Source organism: Lygodium microphyllum, chromosome 5 (genome assembly GCF_053477565.2).
Source record: "Lygodium microphyllum isolate KBCC chromosome 5, Lygodium_microphyllum_v1.1.10, whole genome shotgun sequence".
NCBI lineage: Eukaryota > Viridiplantae > Streptophyta > Polypodiopsida > Schizaeales > Lygodiaceae > Lygodium > Lygodium microphyllum.
Window position 1 is genome coordinate 41,351,424 of NC_141139.1, and position 24,898 is coordinate 41,376,321.

A 24,898-nucleotide genomic window follows, 5' to 3' on the forward strand; every position below is an offset into this window, starting at 1 on the left:
ATTCATCTTGGATGGTGTCTCTGCCACACCACTAAGAGATGATTTTGGGCATTCATTCTATTACGTTCTCATGTATGAGTGATTGAGAGTATGCGAGAGAGATGTTGAGTGAAAGTTAGCCATCTTAGAGGTTGAAATATTATATATGAGAGAGATTGTGATGAGAGCAAAAGATGTGAATTCATAAGAAAGATTCAATTATGATGTGTATTTTTACATTAAAAAATGGAATTTATTTAAAAATTAGAATTTATTATTGATGATTAAGTCTAATCTAATAAATAACATAAGGATAAAATGACACAAGAATATTAATATTAATATTTCCAAAAGTATATTATCATATTGCTTCAGATATCACTTAAGAACAAAAGGATTTTAACATTTGTGATAGAAAGTAATAATCAAAATGTTTATACAATACATTATTAGATGCTCTATAGTAAAATATATTATGTATAATAAATTATATATTACATATAATTTTAATATATGATTGATTATTACATTAATGATACAGATTGTACAATACATATTATTGTGTTCTAGCATATTATTAATATACTATTATGTATCTTTTACACTATTTTATGTATTGCCCAAAAGCCATCGTAGGTAGCAGAGAGAGGGAGAGAGAGAGAGAGAGGGAGGCATTGTAATACCCCAATTTCACAAAACTTGAAATAAAAAGCAAAGAGCCCATAATAATATTGCAATTTGAGAAATCTTAGGAAGGCAAAATGCACAACTCGGGGATCATGTGGATGTGCCATGTACCAATGTGTCATGTAGGACAAGAAATAGATTTTTTGGTGACTCCTTGCATTCTAATTCTAATGTGGTAATATGGATTCCACAGGAGCACTAAAGGGCACCTTTACCTCGACAAGTAAGAAATCCAAAGGAGGACTAAACTTTACTCTTAACTCTACAAACTTTGCTTCTAAACGCATACAAAGGCACCGTAGAGAGATGAATACGCAGCAATGCTGCTCAGGCGATCACTTGAACATGCACCAGCACAAGATGGCAGATCAAGGCAGCAGCAACGACAGCGCTGATCATCTGCCTACTGCCAGGGAAGACGAGCTACCCGCCATTGCTCCTATCTTCCGGGTGCCCTCCCCTCTGCGGAAGGTGAAGCCGGAAGCATTCGCGCCTCTCATGGTCTCGATCGGCCCTTGCTATCAGGGCCGGTTCCCAGAGACGGAGCGTCTCAAGCGTCTGGCCGTCTCCTGCCTGTGCCGAGACATGGCGGAGGGAGATCTCCAAAGGCTGCTGCAGGACCTTGGGCGCCCCAAGGGCATGGACAAGATCCGGAGCTTCTACCATGGCAGCATCCTCCGTACGTTGTCTGCACGTAGTCAGAGCCCTGTTGCCATAGCCGAAGTCGTCCTTATAGACGCAGTGTTTGTGTTTTCAGTCCTCCATTGCTTCTACCAGGATCAGATCAGTGTTCTCAGAGAGGAGGCACGCTTGAAGGCCTTAAGCCGGGAGTACAAAAGCTGCCATGACAAAGCATCGTCGGTCTCATCATCATCATCATCATCATCATCATCACCATCAACATGGAGTTTCCCTGTCTTGCCCCCATTGGCATTCCAAGAGACCTACTCTCGCATCCCCCATCCTGTCACGAGAGTCATCCTTCAAGACATGATACTCCTTGAGAACCAAATTCCTCTCTTTGTAGTCAAGAAGCTTGCCAAGAGCTATATATCATCATCATCAAGAAAAGAAGAACTTCACATCAGATTAGAGGGCTACATAGCCACCCTCGCTCACAGAGTCCTTCCATTCACTAGGTCCAAGACAAATGTCACTCTTGGTGTCAAGGGACTTGCCCAGAAGGGCAAGCATCTCTTGGATTGCTTGTATACCATAGCTACTTTCCATGGACAGCTTGATAACAAGCTTAACCAAGTTAGCTCACGAGGAGGAGAGCCAAGCATCTCAAATGTTGTTGATCTTTACCCAGAAGAGTTACCTAGTGCAAGAAAGCTTTGTCATGCTGGTGTGGTCCTAAAAGGGCAAGACCTAAGCCTCTTGCAGATCTCCTTTAAGAATGCCACTTTAAGAATGCCTAACATCCATGTGAGTGATGGCACTGATACAATCTTCCGAAACCTACTCGCTTATGAGAGCCACATGGTGGACAAGGTGGATTTATTGTCCTACTTGCACTTTATGAATTACCTCATTGACACACCTGAGGATGTAGACATTCTTATGGAGAGGAACATTATGTCCGAGAGCATTGGTAGTAGCAAAGATGTGGCACGGATGTGGAATAGCCTTTGCACCAACACTCCTTGTGTCTTCTCTCAGGTTTATAGTCAAGTTGCTAAAGATACAAAACGACATAGCGAGTCCAGGTTAGATCCATGTTTTATGACTAGTGCTTTACTTATTAAGTGGTTTGATTATGAGTAAAGCAATCTTTCTTGTATGAAAAAACTAGACGGGTATTCAAAATGCTAGGTTGATTAGTTTTATAGTAACTCAAAGACTACAACAAAGAATATGTGACATAAGTTATATTAGCCACCATATACCTATAAGCAAGAAGTCCTAGTTCACTACATGATCACCCATGATGAAAATATTTGATGACTAGGTTAATGATAGGGGTGGAAGAATCTGGAATTTGGAGACTCAACTAATGATAGGAGTACAACAATTTGGAATTTGGAGCTGTAATCCCTAAAGTGCATTAAACATAGGAGTTAACCTAACAATATGAGCTTCTATTATGTGAAGGGGCATGATGCTTAGAGGGTATTCTTGCTTATTCTTATAGATAAAAAAACCCATCAAAGCTTATAGATAAAAAGAAACATCTAATTTCAAATAGGTATGTAAAAGGGCCCGATCACATAGTGTTGCCTCACTGTGCCAAGTATCTAAGCCTTAGCCTGCCACTTGAACACTTGATAGGGTCAGTAAGGAGGGGAATTGTTAGCAACCAAGCTCTATTGTTCAATTGTCTTGCAATATGTCCTATGATGAGTGCCAATCCCATGTCACTCACACCAAGGGTAGCTTACTATTTATGTATAGGAATAACCTTGAGTACCTTTTGCCTTGGCCTTTGCTAATATGTCCCCTTGTGGGTGTTTGAGGCCTTATGTGTGTCTAGTTTGAAGGGAAAACTTTATAAGATATATCATATATGAACTACCTCATATAGCTATATTGTGAGTCTTTTTCTAAAATTCTAGCATCATACCATAAAGTGGCTTATGTTAAGTTTAGAATGAATGGGGTTGGTTCATAGAATCCTTAAGCTCTCCAAGTAGCAAAGGTTGTGTAGTTGTTCCCTAAGCAATTGCTTGTGCTTCTTAAGGGGGCAAACTTGAAGTGCAAGCATTATGTTGAGAATTAATAAGGTGAACTTATATATTTTGCAAGTCATTGATATGCCCACTTGCCAAAGGCATAATTTTTTGAATGCAAATAATTATGCCTTGGTCATGTTGGGCTTCATAGCAGTTTAATGATAATCTTGACTTGGTATACACTTTTCCAACAAAATTGTTTGCATGAGAGCTTTAGAATACGCAAAAAGTTCATTTCAACACGTACCAACATTGGATTCATTCCATAGTATTATAATTCAATATATAATCTTAGATCCTTTGAGCCTCTTGTGCTCTAAAAATACTCCATGTTGGTATTCCAATAGGAAAAAAACACAACTAATCTTCTAAATTCACAACCTAGAAATGGAGCCACTTTTCATCTACAACCATATGATCTAACGATAGGGTCTCCTTGAAAGCATCAATGGCTACGATATACTCAACCTTGGTAGTAGACAAGGCCGTGCATTTCTACACCCTAGACATCTAAAAAATATTACATCTAACAAAAGTGAAGATATAGTTCGCTCTAAGGCCCTCTTAGTTACCTACCTATGCTCCAAGTGCCAAATGTCATAAGGCCATTCTAAGGCCCTCAAACAAAAAGCAGCCATGATGGGCACTAAGTATTGGTCAGGTTTCCCTAACACAAGGTTCATTTGGAAACCTTGTTAAGTGATTTTCTAATATTTAACCAAGAATCTTTCCCTAAAAAATTCTTTCCTAGAATCCTTGGTGTTTTCGAAGGGAGGGGTAAATAGAGCCTTCATTCAATTCTTTCACAGATGATCATGTGATCCTACTTTATCATTAAGTCTAACCTATCTAAATCTAGTCTTTACAATGAGTCTTAATTTAATGAGATATCACACCTAAGTATCAAAACTCTTTTTACGAAGCTATCTAAGTTCTTTTCAACGTAATACAAATTAATCCTAAGTTTTTTAGCTTTTTCAATGATGAAAAGATTTATCAACTAAATCAATGGTGAAGGAACCTAGGATTGATTTTATGGAGTCACACTTGCTAGTCCCCATTCCTAGCTCTAGCACTTGTGGTTCCTAAGCTTCTTCTTTGGAGCCCTTGTGAAGTGATAGATCCTTCACACAATGCTCCTTGTCTTTGGCTATCTTCAGAATTTTTTGCTTGGACAAGGCAGGGATGATAGATTAGCTTGGAAGATGGCAAGCTTCCTAGGGTAGGATAGAACTTTGACTAAGTGGAGAGAGATCCCCTTGAGAGATGGGGCTTGTGATGAATGGAAAGAGAGTCCCAAAATGAAGAGCTTGTCTTCTTTCTTTAGCTTCCTTCTTTGCCTTCCCTTTCCTTGCACTCTCAGTTTTTCCACTCCTTCTTCCTTTATCTCCCTATCTCTCTCTTTCTCTACCTCTATATTCTTTGCCTCTCTCTCTCTCTCTCTCTCTCTCTCTATATATATATATATATATATATATATATATTCATTCTTTCATCATTTCCCCCGATCAAATGATGCCAATTGTCTAAGGCATTAAGGATTTATATAAGCATTAAAGGATTCCCACCCCTTCTCCTTTCATTCTCATTTTCAACAGGCTGTCCCAAGAGTGTGGTTGCATTGCAAGGAGTAGGTTGATCTACGGTTTGGGGGGGTGATACCTACAATGGAGTTGAGGTGCTAGTTCTGATGGCTTGCATGATCACGAGACAGAGTGTGGTGGTAGTGTGATGGGACATGGTGGTGGCAATAGTAGATGATAGGTAAGTATAAAATGTAAGGTTATTAAAAATTAAAGTTTTAAATATTTCTTTTTACCAGACTCCCTTAAGCCCCAATTCACATGCATGGAGAGGCAAGGGACAGAAATATTATACTCTTGTTTACTACATCACTCCCAAGGGGGATTTGCTATCATATTTTGATAGTGTGTGAACACGCTTAGGACTATTGGGATATTCTTCCTCTTTAGTGTTTTTTTTTTCTCACAGCCTTGTATGTATACCTTATTCACTTTAGGGTATACTTACTCTTGTAAATATTCTTTGTTGATACCTCTCAATACATTTTTAGTTGCATCTCCTCAAGATTTGTCCTCTCCTAGCTACGTACCCTCGGGGAGTCCACCTTATAGAACATGTAAGATACCACGTGAGTTCAAAGGAAAGGGTATTTTGTTTACTGAAATTTACAAGATTATATTTACAAAAGGGATTTTTTAATTATATTGTGAAAAAAATATGTTAGTTTAGTTAAGTAAAAGGGGTCATGTTATGGCCTTATAGTATGTCAAGAAAGGGTATTTCTTAATACCATTTGAACTCATGTTATATAGATGATTTTTTATAGGTGCACCCCTTAGGCTATGTACTTGCATTCCTACAATCCTAAATCCAATAGTTTTTCTTACACCAGAATACTTCTCATTACCAATCCCTCGTAACTCTTGGATTGAATGTACCCATTTTTTTTGAAACCTATTTCACTTAATGAACCTAATTTATTAAAAATTAAAATTAAAAAGTTAATATAATTCTATTAGTTTATTTCATTATCCATATGACTATTAGCTTTATCCTAATTTACTAGAAACATGCATTAAATTAAAAGTTTCTAACAATAATATATAGCATATTTGTACTTAGATTCAGTTAATTTATTTTGACCATACCAAAATTTTGAAGTATCCTATAAATTTTATTACAATATGTGCATGACTTCGGTAGTCTAACATGCCTATCCTAATGCAACCCTGAAGGCACATTTTAGTAGTCCATCAAAAGACATAACACCATCCGGAACTGCCTTAGAATAGTTGGAATATATTACCTAGTGTCTCTTACTTCTAAGTCTCCTATTAAAAATTTTATTTGGCAAATATAATTTATCTAATTCCGAAAAGGATCAACATGAGGGTCCTAATTGAGTTTTAAGTCTTCTACTAGAAATTCTAGCATTGGATAAGGGTAAGCTAGATTTAGGATTGCAAAATAAAGTAAACAAATTAAAGAAGAAGAAGCTTGAGAGAGCACAACTCAAAGTGTATTGAGTGGTATAAATGGAGAACATTTACAAGACTAATTATGCCCTAAAAGTGAGTAGGCATATGTACAAGGCGAGGGAAAAAAACCTCCTAAAGAGGAAAAAAAGCACCTTAGCAATCCTGAGTGTGCTCACACGTACCAAAGCAAAAATATAGTAACAAATTCCCCCTAGGGGAGTGATGTAGTGAATGAGACCTCACACTCATGTATAAACAAGTGCCATGCCCAACAAACTAGATCAATCCACAAAGGGGAGTAAGCCCAAAGATTTGTAGATAGCTTCAAACTTCTCATAAGACAAAGCATTTGTGAAAATATTTGCAAGGTGTGTTGGCACATAGGCCATGTTGATCTCTCTTGCAAATGGTCTCTCCCTAACATAATGATAGTGTATCGTAATGTGCTTTGTATAGGCATGGAACACATGATATTGTGCAATTGCAAATGCACGTTGACTACTATTAGTGAAGATGGTGGTAGTAGATGTCTATCTAATACCTAAATCAAACAAGAAGCATCTGAGCCAAATACACTCAACCGTAGTTGTGAAAGCTGTCAAGATTGTGGGAGAGAAGGAAGGAGTCTCACTTGTAGCTTTCTTGCTTGCACAATGGGGGAATACACACAAGGGTGGAGGCTGAAAATAGTTTTCCTCTTCTTAGTTGTGTAAGCCAAAAAGAACTCTAGTACATAGAAATAGAAGAACCCTATATATGGGTCTCAAACCAAACTCAACTAACTAAGGTAGCATACTAACTGAGCCACGAACTAGAGTAGATAAGGATAGCTGTCATCTAGCTATTATTCATGGGCGGTGTACCAACCGCATCTGCAATGACAAGTCGGTGACATAAATGCACAACGGTCACCGTGGCATATCACGAGTGGAGCTCTATATCTCAACACTCCCCCTCGAGCTCAATCCCAATTCCTGCACACCAAGCAGGTCTTTGAACTTGCGCAACTTCTCTGCGCCCAATGCCTTTGTGAATATGTCAGCTACCTGATCCTCTGTGTTGACATAAACTAGATCAATAAGACCTAGTAAAACCCTCTCCCGCACATAGTGATAATGCATCTCAATGTGCTTTGTTCTAGCATGATAGACTGGGTTATTTGCCAAGTGTATACTACTCATGTTGTCACAATAAATGACAACTGGCCCATCTGTAGGCTGATGCATATCATAAAGTAGCTTATGCAACCAAGCTACCTCACATGCAGCCATTGCTGCACCCCTGTACTCAGCCTCTGCGCTCAACAAGGCAACTGTAGGCTGTTTCTTGCTGCTCCAAGTGACTGCAGCACTCCCAAAAGAGAACACATATCCACTGGTAGATCGTCTATCATAAATACTACCAGCCCAATCAGCATCAGTGTATCCATGCAACTGTATCTGAACCCCAGTCTCATAAAATAGTCCATACTGCAATGTGGACTTCACATACCTGAGTATGAGTCTAGCCGCATCCAAATGCGGTTTCCTTGGAGCCTGCATAAACTGACTTACCAATCCAACATCATAGCTCAAATCTGGCCTGGTAATAGTCATATAAATCAAACTTCCTACTATGCGTCTGTACATAGTAGGGTCTTCCAGAAGCTCACCTGCATCTGTGCTCAGCTTCACATTCTGCTCCAAAGGAACTGAAATAGGCTTACAGCCTGTCATCCCATATTTGGACAGCATGTCCAATCCATACTGCCTCTGCAAGAGCCATATCCCACTTGGTGATCTAATCACCTCAATGCCCAAGAAATAACGCAGCTCTCCCAAATCCTTCATCTCAAACTTTTGCTTCAATAGCATTTTCACATGAAGGATATCTTCATCACTATCACCTGCCATAATCAAATCATCAACATAAATGACAAGCAGCATAATACCTTTCTCTGTTTTTCTCACATAAAGTGAGAAATCTGCCTTGGAAATCTGAAAGCCAATAGTGACAAGATACTGTCCTATCTTGTCAGACCATGCTCTAGGTGCTTACTTCAAGCCATACAAGGCTTTCTTCAACCTGCAAACAAACTCAGGTTGAACAGCATGCACATAACCTGGTGGTTGCTCCATATAGAGCTCTTCTTGCAAATCACCATGCAAGAAGGCATTCTTTACATCCATCTGATGTAAAGACCATCCCTTTGATGCAGCCATAGCAATGACTGCTCTTACGGTTGCCATCCTTGCAACCGGACTGAATGTTTCTTCATAATCAATGCCATATGTTTGTGCATACCCCTTGACTACTAATCTTGCCTTGTATCTATTCACAGAACCATCTGCATTGTGTTTCACCTTATAAACCCACTTACAACCAATTGCATGCTTATCTTTAGGCAAAGGTACCAATTTCCATGTAGCATTTGCTTCCAAGGCATCCATTTCTTCATTCATGGCTTTCTCCCATTTTTCTTTTCCCATGGCTTGCTCAAAAGAAGTGGGTTCTGGTTCCTGTATCACTTTGACCATATATGCATAGTGAATGGCTGTAAATCCATCATATTTCAGTCTATCCACAGGATACCTAGCTCTGGTAGACCTACGCAAAGTAGGATCACTTCCAAGTGCTCTCAAAACATCCCTGGTCTTTCTTACTCCAGGTGTAACAATAGAAGGAATACCCAACTCATCATCAATGCTCTGTTCTGGGCCATTGGATTCACCATCCACATAAAAGTGACCTGCATTCACATCAAACATGGGCTGATCTACCTTCTCTTTTCCTTTTTGTGATACCTGCATACCACTATCTGCATTGCTTTGAGAAGATTCTCCTGATCTCAATCTGCCTGTCCATGGCGAAGAATGTGAACCACTGCTAGAGGACGCTCCAGGTCCACTAATATCTTGTGACTGCTGTTGTGAATTCTGTGCAGCGTTACCATTTTGTGCATCTACATTATCAATCACATTTACTGGTTTATACCAGCTACTCATCTCATCAAAAACAACATCTCTGCTCACTGTAAACTTACGAGTAGAAGGGTTATAGCATCTATACCCTTTCTGCTGCAAAAAGTAACCAATAAGGATGCACTTCTTAGCTTTTGGATCCAACTTGGATCTCAACTCATCTGGCACATGAACATAGGCAATGCAACAAAAAATCTTCAAATGAGAAATATCTGGTTTCCTACCAGTATACCTCTCCTCTGGAGTCATCCCATGTATTGCTGCAGTGGGAGTCCTATTCATTATGTAGACTGCTGTAGCAACTGCCTCAGCCCAATAAAAATCTGGTAGGTCTTTTTCATTGAGCATGGCACGAGATACCTCTCCAATATGCCTGTTTTTCCTTTCTGCAATTCCATTTTGTTGTGGGGTATGACTGCATGAATATTGCTGCTTTATGCCATGCTCCTGTAGGAACCTTGCAAACTCATTTGAGAGGTACTCTCCCGCTCCATCTGGCCTTAGGAATTTTATTTGCAGGCCTGTTTCTTTTTCAACCATAGCTTTAAGAGTTTTGAAATGCCCAAAAACTTCACTTTTCTTTTTCATAAAATACACCCAAATTTTTCTGCTATAGTCATCAATAAAAGTGACAAAATAATGACAGGCTCCAAGAGATGCAGCTTTAGTAGTCCGCACATCAGAGAGGATTAATTCCAATGGCTTCTTACTCTCTTGAACATGTCTAGGAAATGGTTTCCTTGCCTATTTTCAAAATTGACAGACTTCACATACCTTATGCATTTCTGCAACCTTGAATTTAGGCAATCCTGCAACAATATTTTGGGCCTGCATTGATTTAAGTCGCTGTACATTAACATGACCAATGCGTTTATGCCAGATATCAATATCTGCAACTACACCGGTCCCATGTGCAAACATTGCTGCACTCAATTCAGGCATGTCTGCATCAAACGTAAACATTCTGCCCTTCTTCTTTCCTTTTGCTATCAAGCGACCTTTATTTTTCATATCCTCAACAAAGCATCCATGAGGATTAAATCTGACCTGCAAGCCCTGCTCAACCATTTGACCAACAGAAACCAGATTCTTGGTGATATTCGGGACATGAAATACATCGGACAGGTATTTCTTTTTCCCATCCTGCATAGACAAAGAAATTTTTCCAATCTGCACAATAGAATGTGCAGTATCATCACCAGTCTCCACAAATCCTGGTTTTTCCATTTTCATTGCATCCTCCATCCATTCTGCATGACCTGTCATGTGGTTTGATGCACCTGAGTCAACATACCATACATCGTTGCTTTCTTTTGCACTTGTTACAGAATTGTTCATGTGCTGCACCATAAACAAATGCTCATTTATGTCATCACCCTGTCTACTAGAAGATGTATAATTCCCTTGTTGCAATTTTCCATTCATAATGTCATTCTGCTTTTTATAGCAGTCTTTAGCCATATGACCCATTTTACCATAGTAGTAGCATTCAACATTACTATTTGCATTTTGGCCTCTTTGCCATCCACCACGACCTCTTTGGCTCCCCCTGCCTCTAGAGTTACCACGTCCTCCTCCATAGGACTGGTTTTCTTGAGTTTATTGCATATTCTGATTTCTACCACGGCGTCCAGATCGACCTCCTCTACCTCTGCCTCTACCTCTTCCAAGATTTGAGTAGAAGACAACTTCTTTTGAAGTTCCTCCTGAAGAAGATGCACCACCATTTCTCTGCTCCTCAAAAATTAGAAGAGCAATCAACTCCTCAAAATCAGGAAATCTTTCATGAACTGAAATGGATGTCCAAAACTGTGCATAATCCTTTCCTAGACCATTCAAGGTCACAGAAACTAAATCATCATCTTCCACTGGCGACCCAATGGAAGCAAGTGCATCTGCAATCTTCTTCACCTTCATGTGGTAGTCATTGATGCTCATACTTTCTCTTTGTACATTATGCAACTCTTGCTTGAGCTGCATTTTCCTGGCTTGCGTATTTGTGCTATACATTTTTGACAAAGTATCCCATGCCTCCTTTGGCGTATTTGCATCCTGAATATGCACAATCATAGAGTTTGAAATACTGATAGACAGCCAGTACATAACTTTCCTAGCTCTCTCATGCCATGCTTTGAATGCCTGCATTTTCTGTTGATTGGGAACATCAGGAAGAACTGATTCTTCTTCATTTCCTGCAACAAATTCCCAATATCCTTTTCCCATAAGAAAATTCATCATTCTAAACTTCCATGCTTGGAAGTTGTTCTTGTCAAGCTTTTCAGTTACAATCTGTGAAAGAGAATCAGACACCATTACAGAACACTGCAAAAAATTCTGTCACTGCAAAAAACACAGCTTCACCCTCACAAGGGCAAATCTGCAAAACTGGCGAAAGTGGTATTTGACCACACAATCACTTCCTAGTGATGATTTTGCATAAACAAGAAACAAGGATGATTCTGTAACTCCCAATGTCTTTGCACACAAGCATACGATGCAATTTGTGTGGTAACTTTTCACTGACCTGTAGAACAGTGGTCGCACAGCATAAAATAGGGCCTTTTCCTGAGTGCGTGTAGAAAAATTTCGCCTCCAAAACAAGCCCCGAAATGGCCTCAAATAAAAAAAACAGGGTCACTAAAGGCTAAATCCCTTTCCCGCAGCATATACTGCCCTCTTGCTTCACCGCGAAGGGCGTCTCAACCTGAGACAATGCACTCTTGCACTTTCCGGCTGTGCTACCTGTAGAGACTTGCTCCCAAAACAGAAGAATGAAAGCAACACTGGTCCTCTTACCAGAACACCGCGAACTTGGCTTGCTTTCTTGAGCTCCTTACCATGAACAAGGCTCTGATACCATGTCAAGATTGTGGGAGAGAAGGAAGGAGTCTCACTTGTAGCTTTCTTGCTTGCACAATGGGGGAATACACACAAGGGTGGAGGCTGAAAATAGCTTTCCTCTTCTTAGTTGTGTAAGCCAAAAAGAACTCTAGTACATAGAAATAGAAGAACCCTATATATGGGTCTCAAACCAAACTCAACTAACTAAGGTAGCATACTAACTGAGCCACGAACTAGAGTAGATAAGGATAGCTGTCATCTAGCTATTATTCATGGGCGGTGTACCAACCGCATCTGCAACTGACAAGTTGGTGACATAAATACACAACGGTCACCCTGGCATATCACAAGTGGAGCTCGATATCTCAACAAAAGCTCCCATGTACTTATTGTTACAACTAGAAGTGGCCATGGTGGGCTCATTTTTACTCAACCACGATATGCATGAGTTGCCAAGCATGAAGCCAAAACCACTTGTGGATACATGAGTATCATAGTAATAACCAGCTTAGTCAAAATGTGAAAAAGCATATAAATTCGGTAGTAATGATCCATCCTTGGAGTAAAATAGCACAAGGTATAGAGAATCACTCAAAGTAGTGAAAGATTCCCTTCACTAATTGCTAATGCTTAGTGCCTAGGCTATGCATAAACTACACATTTGTTAGATTGCACATTGAATGTTAGGTCTTGTAATGTATCTAATAGCCTGTTGGTAGAGGAAGACATCAAAACTGCTCAATTTCAAACCTCTCTCCATAGGAATATCAATAGGTTTGCAAAATTCAAGGCCAAATCTTTGCAAAAATGTATTAATATGTTTTTTTGACACAAAGTAATACCTCCATCAGAATGCTTAAATTGAATGCCTAAATAATGATGTGACATACCCAAATCTGACATGTCAAAAGTTGAGCTCAACTTAGCCTTAAATTTAAGAATATATGCCTCATTATGATGAGTGAGTAGCATGTGATCAACGTAAACATCAATAATCAAAGGTATATCAGTCCCCCATGTCTAACATTAAACCATGTGTAGTCAAGTATACATGTATTTTCTCATACCAAGAGCTTGAGGTGCTTGCATTAGACTATTGCAATTTTGATGTCTAGAAGATTTATATTCCAATTATTATGAATTGTTAATGTGCAAATACTAGGAATACTTATCTAACGACAAGTGGGGGTCTGATCAAAATCAATGTCCTTTTGTTGAGCATAACCCTTTTCCAGAAGTCTAGCTTTGTAGTGATCAACACTACCATCTGGCCTGCGATTTTACTTGTAAACCCATTGGGTACAAATGGCCTTCTTGCACAAGGCAAATCATATAAGAATTAAGTATCATTTTTAATAATAGCATAATGCTCAAATTGCATTGTAGCCATCCAATTTTCTAAATTTTGTGCATTAAAAGTCACAGGTTCATACTTATTATTTAAATTAGAAATAGCCAACGCATAATGGTATGATGCATAAAAGGCCCTACAAGATCCCAAATGAGTATGGCTAGCCAATAGTGTATCCAACTTATTGTCATGTAATCCTTGCATTAGTCACTTTGGTATAGTCTTAGATTGTTGAATCTCTACTCTCTCATCAACAAGCGCATCATTCATATCTCCATTAGAAATAGGTTGATTTGTGTTATCATGAGAAACTTACATAAGTTAAAAAAACCTCCTTTGGCATTGAATTTGATTGATACTACTAAAAAGAGGTAACAAAGTGTCATAGACATCTTGTGAGCATACGTCTATCTCTTTTACACATGAAAGTAAAGGTTGAATAACATCTTCCCAAAGACAATATTATGGTTAACCAAGACAATAACATATTCCCAAAGACAATATTACGGTTAACCAAGATACACTTTCTAGATGGCATAACTTATAATATTTGCTTTCATTATGTTACAACAAAAATACATTTTACAACCTTGTCATCCAACTTTTGCATTGTTGCAGTAGAAAAAAAACATAAGCTAAGAAACCAAAAATATGCAAGCAATCATAGATGGTTTTTTACCATGCCAAGTCTCATATGGTCTGATAGAGTGCAAAGCCTTAGTGGGACACTTGTTAAGTACGTACATCACACATAAAACACCTTCAATTTGCCAGAAACAAAGTGGCAACACTTGACTCTTGATCATGCATTGTGCAATCCACATTAGTGATCTTCTTTTCCTCTTAACTACACTATCTTGCTATGATGTATATGGTATTGTGTATTGGTGTTTTATCCCATGTTTAGTTGGATATGCATTAAATTCCTTAGACATATACTCCCCCGGATTAGACAGAGGGTGCCCACTTTACATCTTGACAAATTTTCAGCCATGCTAACAAACTAATTGAAGCACAAACGTACTTCAGACCTAACTTTAAACCATATATACATGCATATTGGAGTAGTCATCAATGAAAGTCACAAAGCACATGTATTGTATATTGCTGTTTTAACCCATGTTTAGTTGGATATGAATTAAATTCCTTAGAAATATGCTCAAAATGAAGGTGCCCACTTTAAATCTTGACAAATTTTCAATCATGCTAAGAAACTGATTAAAGCATAAAAACACTTATGACTTAGATTTTAAACCATATTTCCATGCATATTAGAGTATTCATCAATGAAAGTCACAAGCACATGTGCTTGCCAAAAGATGATGTTTTCACTGGATTGCAAACACCATTGTATACAAGTTATAGTGGGTGAATAACTCTCACTGAATCATCATTTGAAAATGAAGCACACTATATTCTACCCAATATGCATCCATCACAAATGTGTTTTCCATGTGCATCAAGAGTAGTAATGAAGACACCATCCCAAATTTCCATAGACAACACAGAAAATTGGCAAAATTCAGATAATGAAAATATATATACCAAAATTTTGCATATGAAATTATGTACATTTCTACAATAGCACATGCCATATCTTCCACACATTTCCCATAGTTATTAAGCTAATACAACTCATCATATAGTGAACTAGAGGAAGTAATCATGTCACCACAAGAGAGGTCATGAACTATACATCTTCCATCAACAAACTTCACAATCAAGTCAATTTTGGCAAGTGCAAAAATTGAGCAAATGATTTTTAATCTTTGCTACATATAAAGTGTCCATAAGTATGAAAGTACTACCATTAAGAGCAGTCACATAATTTTTCCAACTCCTTTGCATCTCCACCATCTAATGAATCTACTCTCAAGAGTTGATGGTGGTGGCACTCTAGCATTAGCTGTAGTAGAACCTAAACCTGAAGTATCCTCAACATCACCTACTTTTGCTACACTTATAGCTTTTAAAACACCGCTAGGATGTCTTTCAATTCCATATGTAATGTTCTAAAGCCCCTTTTACAACCAATACATGATGTATTGTATAAGCCTACTATGGATACTTTATTCTATCTAACTTGTCCTCAATAGCCAACTTATGGAATACATCATTCTTTCCAGCCATGGCCATTGATTGTACTTGATGTAGAAGTTGCATGTATAGAGAAAAGGATGCACAAAACTAACTTAACATATTTACTTGTAGAAATGACAGATGCCGAATTTTTTGCATAAAATGCCGAAATAGCTTGCATGGTAATAGTACAAATGGAGGCAAACAAAACTTGAATCTCATCAAACCTCATCTCAATCTAAGGAAATCAAGAAGAGGATATTGACAATTCTACCAAGAGGTTTGTGTACACTCTCAGTGCTGGGTGCTCTTTTGTGCATGATGCAAATTCATGCTTTCCATCCTTTTGGTGCACTTATGTAAAAGAAATCACTTGGGGTGCAAAAGTAGAACAAAACAATCATACAGGTATAGCTATCCCCTTGGCTTGTCCACGACCTAGTATGGCTCTAAGTCAGGTTTGATCTCTCGGCCAGGCTGATAGAGGTCACTTCTAAACTGTACCATTGTGGTTTTCTTTGGTTTTTGGTTTCAGCGAGTCGGGTCGGGTTTCTAGGGGTGTTTGAAAATGTGTCCCAATTGGTCCTAACCTGGCGAGGTGGTCCTATTCCTAGTTCTTTTGTCTTTTGCCCAATTGGTCCAATTCCCAAAATTGGACGGTTGGACTCTGGGAGTCGGATGGTCTGACTAGTGCATCCAATTGGATGGTCCGATTAGATCGGGCTGGTTTGACTCAGAGTTTGGTCCAATAAGCAATTGGGTGTCTTATTGATTAGTGGTCCGACTGAACATGTCGGATGGTCTGATTGGGGAAGGCCGTCCGATCGGACGGTTGGGTGTCCAATCAGATGGTTGGTCTGATTGAACCAAAGGGCTTGGTCCTACTCTCAAAGAGCGTCCGATTGGATGGGTAGCCCAATTGGACCCGGATTGGTGGTTTGACTCCTAGAGTCTGATGGTCTGATGCTTCTAGTCGGATGGTCCAATTGCTTGACTCTAGGAGTTGGTCCAGGACATAGTGGTCTGTCAACAACGAACCTGACAGCACGCTGCGATGCATCTTGGCCGATTCTTCCACACAATGGTTGCGGCTTCCTACAAGACTTTCCAAATCAAGAAAATATACATCAAGAAAAGTTTGTATCTAGCTAGGATGGCTGAAAAACTCCGAATCAATGGGCATGATCTCTTCTTTGACTTGCAACCCTCTCTCTCTCTCAAGCTCTCTCTTTCACTCTCAGTGTGCAAAAATGAGCTCTTTCCCCCTATCCTTGGGGTCTTAGGGTCCTACCTTACTCAGTCCTTACCTCCTAACTCACCCTCCTTAGTCATTAGGCCTCGAAGCCTATCTTTTTCCTGCTCTTTCCTAGTTGTCCCCTGTTTTTATAGCAATAAAACCCTATTGTTTTCTCACAATCTTTTAGTCCTATCCTACCTTAATGCAAACAAAAACCACAAGACAATGCTTGGGCTGAATTGTCCTACTCGTCTAAATATCAAAAACCCAAAATACTTACTTGTTTTGCACATTAAAATGTCTAAATATCCTATCAAATTTGTTGGTCCTAGCAACGGAACCAAAATGAAGGGAGCTCTCTCGCTCAACCCCCAAGACCTAAGGACTGCTTATTGGTCAAGCGTTTCGAGTGGCCATGGCTACCTCTTACATAGCCGACATGATCTCCTACCTATGGGGTGTAGTGAGCTAACCTTGATGCTCGATCGAGTACCCTCGTCTTTTCTACACATTGGTAGCTCCACAATCCTTGAGGCAAGCTCAATCCCTCTCCATTAAGCTCCATCCTCCATAGTTGTGTGAGACAAGAGAAGAGAAGAAGATGAAGAGAGGAGATGGGGAGCTTCTTCTCCTTGATCTCTCACTCTCACACACTCACTCCCTCACTCTCTCACACTCACTCCCTCACTCAAGCACACACAAGTAGGCAAGAAGAAGAGAAGAAGATTTTTGCCACACAAAAGAATGAGCTCTCATTCTCTTTTTGAACTTTATATACAAAACCCTCTTTCCCTCGAGCGGTCATCCCCTTTTTACATGGCTAGCCACTAGGCCATTTTGTCCATTGTCCTCCTATCTTCCTAGCTTCCTTCCTATTGCCCATCCACCTTGACAATTTGGACAAGAGAGAGCTTGGCACTCTTTTACAACAGTTTTAGGGGCATCTTGCATTTAAAAGTGTGCTTTTTCCTTCGACTTGATTTTTGAGGCCGCCCTTGCACTTTTAGTCGTTGTCCTTCCTGCCCTTTTCATTGTGTTCGATTTGCTTTTGCGCCACCTCTTTTAGGTCCCAACTTGCGCTTTTCTACTTTTTCCTCTTTCTTTTTGTGCTTTTCCTCTTTCTTTTTTTACTGAGGTTAACACATGAGGGTATCAAGCTTGAATGCATTGATGCAGAGGATTGGGATGAACTAGATGAGTTATGTAAATCTATAATCATTTTGTCACTCTTTAAGTAGGTCTACTATTATGTTATCTTTGATGGGAAGAAGGCATGGCAATTATGGATAAGATTTATAATATTTGGGATAAGCATATTGAGATGTAGAGAGAGAAGATATATAGAGACGCGATAGGGAGAGAAGAGACACACCATATACACTCCCAAAGACTACATCATATTGATCGCAATCTACATTATATATAGGTGAGACCTAGTCTAGATAGGGTGAACTATATATAGCTCCAACATGGTGTGAAGATTCTGTGATCTTATATTATATGTATTATCTCAGCTAACTATGTTGAATTTGATAATCGCCAATGGATTTCCTTTTGGACAATGTTCCGTTCCTCACTTTCAAGGACTCAAATTCCTTGGGTGGAAAGTAAAGATGCTACTAATTCTTGAAGGCGATGACTTGCATGATATTGTTCTTGGTAATTATGAATGTCCACCTCAATCAATTGATCAAGCTCATGATAATACCCTTGTAACTGAAGGACTTGTCTTTGAAGAATGGAAAACTCTTTATAATGAGTGGGCTAGACATGACAAAGCAGCTCATCGGTATATTCTTTTTGCTCTTCAAGAATCTCTTATGCTTGATGTATATAATCTTCCAACCTCACAAGCTATATGGGAGTATTTGATAGAAAATTTTGAGAAGAAATCTATTACAAAAATACTTTATCTTTATAGTCAGCTCACTGAGTTACAATACAACATTGAAACTTCTATGACAACACATATCAAATCATTCAAGAACATGATCAATCAGCTTGCTGTTGCTATTGACGATGCTACTCCATGAAAGCAACTGGTAACACAACTTCTTGATACTATAAAGGATCCTGCTTATGATAATATTGTTACCATATTATCTAAGAAAGATGGGATTAATTTTGATCAAGCTTGTCTATCTTTGATTGAATATTCACAACGACATGAACGATGATACACAAATCAAGAAACAGTTATGATCTCACAAGAGGATACACAATCAGAACAAATTGACCAAGCTTTACTTGCTTGAAGGCATCCTTTCCACGATCTGATACCATGTTGAGATGTAGAGAGAGAAGATATGTAGAGACATGACATGGAGAGAAGAGACACACCATATACACTCCCAAAGACTAAATCATATTGATCACAATCTACATATATATAGGTGAGACCTAGTCTAGATAGGGTGAGCCATATATAGCTCCAACAAAGAAGAGCTTTGCCTCTCAAATGTATTGGCTAAAGCAACCCATAGACCATTGTATGAAGGAGGGGATTTCAATATCTACCTAGTTATTTAAATGAGTTTCATTCTATTTTTAGCCACTTATCTTCATAGGGTATTGAATTTAAGAACAATCTTCCTCCCTTGTTCTTGTTGGTTATATTACACCAGATTCATGGGACACATTCCATATTTCTATGTGTGCAAATATGCCTATTGATGGGCTGAAATTATAGGCTGTAAAAGGGTGCTCTCTTGAATGGGTTAATACAAAGAATGTAGATGCTTTTTTATGTCTCATTCTTTGATAGTCAGAGGCAATAATGATAGGAGCAGTAATAACCACTATGGAAGAGACTCTTAGAAGTCTTTCATAGTCACATGGAGAGTCTCATAGTAAGTCCCATGACTGCATGTTTGCATTGACTTGTCACTATTATGGGAAGCAGGGTCATATTCGGCCACATTGCCATAAAATGCATGATGACCAGCATAAATAAAAAGGAAAGGATCAAGTGGAGGAAAAGAATGATGATCACAACATTGTCCTTAGCAAGTCCAATGTCAAGATTGAAGAGATTAATGTCATGCAAATTGATTTAGATGGTGACCACATACTTGTGGATTTTTCTCTTGATGTTTTGCAATTGAGTAATGTCTCATCCACCTATGCTTAGTGTGCTGGTTGATTGATTCATGGGCTTCAATTTATATCACCCCTCATTGAGAGTGGTTTCACTCCTACTACAACATGACATGATCTCTTAGATTAGGTAATTATCTGGCATTGGATATTGTTGGTATTGGAGATGTCCAGATGTATTTTTCTTCAGGCAGTATGTTTACTTTGCATGATGTACACCATGTTCTAGCTTTGACTAAAACCCTACTTTTAGTTGGACAGTTGGATGAAAGAAGTTATGCTATCTCTTTTGGAGATTCCTTATGGAAGCTTACATGTGGGAATCTTGTATTGACATGAGGTGCTAAGTTTGGCACTCTTTATCCCTTACTTGTGTCTAGGTCTATCATCCTTGTTTTGGTAGTGGTTGCATTATCACATGTATTATCATGACATTATCACCTTGGGTACATGCCACTAAAGGGAATTGAAATTCTTACTTGTTTATAGTATCTTCTACCCCTTGACAATAAGTGTTTCGATTATTGTGATAATTGCCTTATGATATGAAAAAACAATAATTCACATAAGAAGTTTGGCATTACGGGCATTGATGAGCCCTTGGATTTTATTCATTTTGATGTTTGTGGAGATATGCCCTACAAATAATTAGATGGTGTGAAGTATTTTGTTACTTTCATGGATGATTACTTGCATAAGGTCTTTGCATATCCCACAAAGTAGAAATTGGAAGTCTTAGATTCCCTTTAGTTTTGGATTGATTTTGTTGAGAACCAATTCGGGTATAGGCTGAGATGCCTATGATTTGAGAATGGGGTTGAATATGTGTCTAAAGCCTTTGATTTGTTTTGTGATGAGAGGGGTATTAAGCATCAATTGATCACCCCATATACCCTACCCCATTATGATATGGTTGAGCACATGGAGAGGATGATTCAGGAGCAAGTTTGTAGTATGCTTAGCTAGGGAGGCTTGGTGCAACACTTTTGAACTGAGGCAGGTTCTACTATCGTATACTTGATTAATCAATCCCCATGTGTTGGTCTTGACTATCAGGTTGCAGAGGAGGTATGGTTTAGAAAACCTCCATCATATGCTCATTTGTGTGTCTCAAGTTGTGAAGTTTTTTGCCATATTCCCAAGGACAAGCATGATAAGTTAGATCCTAAGTTTGTAAAATACATATTTCTTAGTTATGGCAATGTAGGTGAGATGGGCTATTGTCCATAAGATTCATAGGCTTGGAAGGTCATCCGCAACCATGATATTGTTTTCCATGAGAAGAAAATGCATAAGTAGTGTGAGTAGATTATTGAGGTATGTAGGGTGATATTTTAGGAGGAGCCTCATATTACTATATAGCTAACTACATAGCTTGCACAGTAGATGATGCTTTAATGGCTCAGGACCATGATGTTAGATAGAAGGTATAGGCTCCACAACCTATTTTGTGGCTATCTACTATTAGAAATAGACATCATATTGATTGATTTGTGCCATGTATGGATTATTTTATGGTGATAGATGCTGGTGACCTCTTACTTATGATGAGGCCATGCACAGCGGTGATAGTGACTCTTAGGAGAGAGCCATGTAGTTAGAGTATACCTCATTGCATAAAAATCATAGGTAGGATTTGGTTCTTTCGCCTAGTGAAAAATATGCTTTGCCATGCAAGTGGGTGTATAAGATGAAGAGTATACCTAGATGCCCCAAGATAGCCTATAAGGCCAGATTGGTTGCTGAGGGTTTTAAGTAGGAGCATGGTCTTGACTTCGATAAAGTCTTATCTATTGTTGTCAAGATTACTACCCTACGCTTGGTTTTCACAACTCGATCTAGACCTCTATTAGATAGATATCAAGATAGCTTTCTTACATAGGGACTTGCATGATGAGATTTATATGTAGCAGCCTAAGGGCTTTGAGAAAAAAGATAGGAAACACCTAGTGTGCAAGTTGAGAAAGAACCTTTATGGCCTTAAGGAGGCACCTAGTGAATGGTACCACATGTTTAATGCTTTCATGCATTCCTAGGGATATACCCATAGTGATATGGATCTGTGTTCATATAGAAGAAGGCTCATGATGGAAACCTTATGATTTTGGCACTCTATGTTGATGATATGTTGATTGCTGGGAGCACTCATAATGAGCTAGATATCTTGAAAAATTAGCTCAAGAAGAACTTTGAGATGAAGAACATGGGACATGCCTCACATATTCTTGGAATGTGCATCACACGTGATCGCTCTCAAGGTCTCCTTTACTTGTCATAAAGGAGTACATCCAAAAGTTCTTGAGCAATTTCATATGTGGGATCTTAAGCCTATTGGCTGTCCTTTACCTTCTCATATGAAGGTTAGTTAGGTCGATTGTCTACAGTCCTTTACCTTCTCATATAAAGGTTAGTTAGGTTGATTGTCCATAGTTTGATGAGTAGAGCCAATATGGCCAAGATCCCTTATGCATCTTTAGTGGGCAATTTGATGTATGCCATGATAGCCCAATTGGTCCTGACATAGCATGTGCAGTGGGAGTTGTGGCATGATATATAGCTACATCTAGTAGGTGGCAATGGGATGCCATGAATGGTATCATGAGATACCTTAAGGGAACTTTAGATATGTGCATATGTTATGGTGGCCAGGATAGAGGAGTTGTGGGGTATATTGACTCTGATTATGTAGGATATGCAAACAGTAGGAAGTTCATCTTTGGCTATGTCTTCACCTTTGTTAGAGACATTATTTTTTGGATGTCCAAGGTGTAGAAATACATAGCCCTATCTACTATAGAGACATCATATGTTGCAACTTCTAAGGCTTGCAAGGAGGCTCTCTGGTTAGGCAGTCTAGTTGTAAACCTTGGTATTATTGATGTGGTCCATACATTGCATTTGAATTCTATGAGTGCCATACAGTTGGCCAAGAATCTGTGGTCTTGCATGTGAAGTCAAAGCATTTTGAGGTGTGCTATCACTTCATTAGGGAGGTGGTAGAGGAAAAGTCTATTGAGCTTGTCAAGATATCGACCGATAAGAATCCTATAGATCTGCTCACTAAAAATCTCTTAACAAAACTTTTTGCCTTTGTTAGGAAGATGATGGGTGTAGGATGAGATGATATCTATTCCTCATCCTGTTGTAACTTATATACATTTGTACTTTGTCACTTTTTTCTTGTTCCCTCCTCACTAGGGGCATATTCACCTTTAAATGGGAGGCTATTGGGGGTAAATATACTTGTGGCTAACTGCGTGTGTATTCATTACACTAACAATATCTAGACACCTATACACTATAGGTGGCGGGCACCCATTACTATCACTTCATTCTTTATTTTTTCAATGGCATTTGAATAAGGGAAGGCCAGTCACACATTGTGACTATTGGAGTTCCTACATACTCTCTTGCTCCATCTGCCATAGCTCTTTCTTTGCTCTTGTTTTCACTTATCTGCTTTCAGTTGGGCTCTACCTTTCAAGTATTTGGAAAGATGGGGTATATAAAGCCCTAGTGCAATACAATAAGACATATGTTGTGTAGTGCACAATGTCATCCCCTTAGTGGGCACAAAGTTTAAGGAAAGGTATTCAAAACTCTAGTAACCACCTTCTACTTGACTTCTCCTCCTCTTGATCTCCAAAAATCTTGCAAAAAGCTAATATGACAATAGCATTAGATACAAACAATCTCTCCCCTCCCATTGGTGTCTCGTCCATCCTAAATTTTATCTCTAGGTCTAGTTTGGTCCTAAGTAAAAAAAACCCTCAATGACTTGATCAGTATTAGTGAAATTCATTATAGTGTACATGTATTTGTTGTTGTTATAGCTATTGTTGTTTTGTTATTGTTATCATCATTCTTGTTGTTTTTGTTATTGTTGCTATTGTTCTTATTTTTTACTTGTTAACTAACTAATAATTTAAGATATAAAATAAAAAACTCATTAGAAGGATCATTTCTTATTATTTAATCTTGTATATATGTTCCATTATAGATCCAAGTCATTCAAGAATAAAATTCTTGATAAAAGATTTAATATTATGACACTAGACCTCCATTTCGATTTACATTGATTGTTGTTTCCTTTGGTACCAGATATTACTTGATGCAAGAAGAGTTTTATCGATTATATCTTACAAAGCCATGGATGATTGCTTCTATTATTTCAGGATCTTCTTTGCTTGCCATGACTTTCACTATTATGTTGTATAGCATCCTCATATATCTTAAAGAAAGTAACTAAAAAGTCTAAAACCAACATGCCATTTGTGCTAGCATTCCTTTGTTGAATAAGGAATTTCTTTCATCTTGTAATACATTATTTTTGAGTGATTACTTCACACTAAGTAAGATAGTAGAACCTAGCTTCATTTTGACAATTGATACATTTCTTGGTTAGTTGTGAGAATTTACCAATGGACCCATGTATATTTTTTGTAAAAGAATATTGAAGTAATGCATGAATCTACACTTTGGGTCCACCTCACTCACTCTAGCTATGGTGGAAGCAAGAATCAAGAAGGAGAAGAGGATAAGAAACAAGAGCTCTCCAAAGTTTGAATAGAAGAATGAGGTTTCTATTAGTTTTTACTCATTATTTATTTACATGGAGTTTCCTTTTGGGTAGGTACCCTTAACCCTTTTATCTCTCTCTTGTTTACTTAGAGAAATGGAATATGATCATGCATAAATTGCATTGGCCTCTACTAGATTAATAACCCATATTTTCAAAGAAGTGCAACCTCAATTAGCTTAGCCCCAATTCCACATAGATTTTTTAGACTTTAATAAGAAGCTTTTTTTTTTCATACATGTATGAAGCTTAAATGCTTATATAAAAGGTTTAATTTTTTTTCTCATATGTGTATGAAGCTTAGTTTCTTTTATCTTTAAAAAGAATTTATATAAGAGGTTTAAATATCATGCTTGTATGAAGCTAAAAGTAAAAACTACATGTGTAATAAAATTAAAGTGGATACATAATTACA

At 38.3% G+C, this 24,898-nt stretch overlaps 1 protein-coding gene across 1 annotated transcript; it reads left to right on the plus strand.

The window, feature by feature from the left end:
* The first annotated feature begins 970 nt into the window (after positions 1–970).
* Positions 971–24,464, plus strand: LOC148035731 (putative UPF0481 protein At3g02645). The gene is made up of 2 exons (XM_087678996.1): positions 971–2,375; positions 24,006–24,464. Exons 1-2 carry the CDS (start codon positions 973–975, stop codon positions 24,151–24,153), a joined length of 1,551 nt encoding a protein of 516 aa, XP_087535122.1. The 5' UTR covers positions 971–972; the 3' UTR covers positions 24,154–24,464.
* Positions 24,465–24,898: the final 434 nt, after the last annotated feature.

What these genes read in the sequence shown, in the direction of transcription:
- LOC148035731 (XM_087678996.1), top strand. Translation starts at nt 973, where the DNA reads ATGAATACGCAGCAATGCTGCTCAGGCGATCACTTGAACATGCACCAG. An exon ending in AAACGACATAGCGAGTCCAG is followed by an intron (nt 2,376 to 24,005) that starts GTTAGATCCATG and finishes CTTTGGTACCAG; the next exon opens with ATATTACTTGATGCAAGAAG.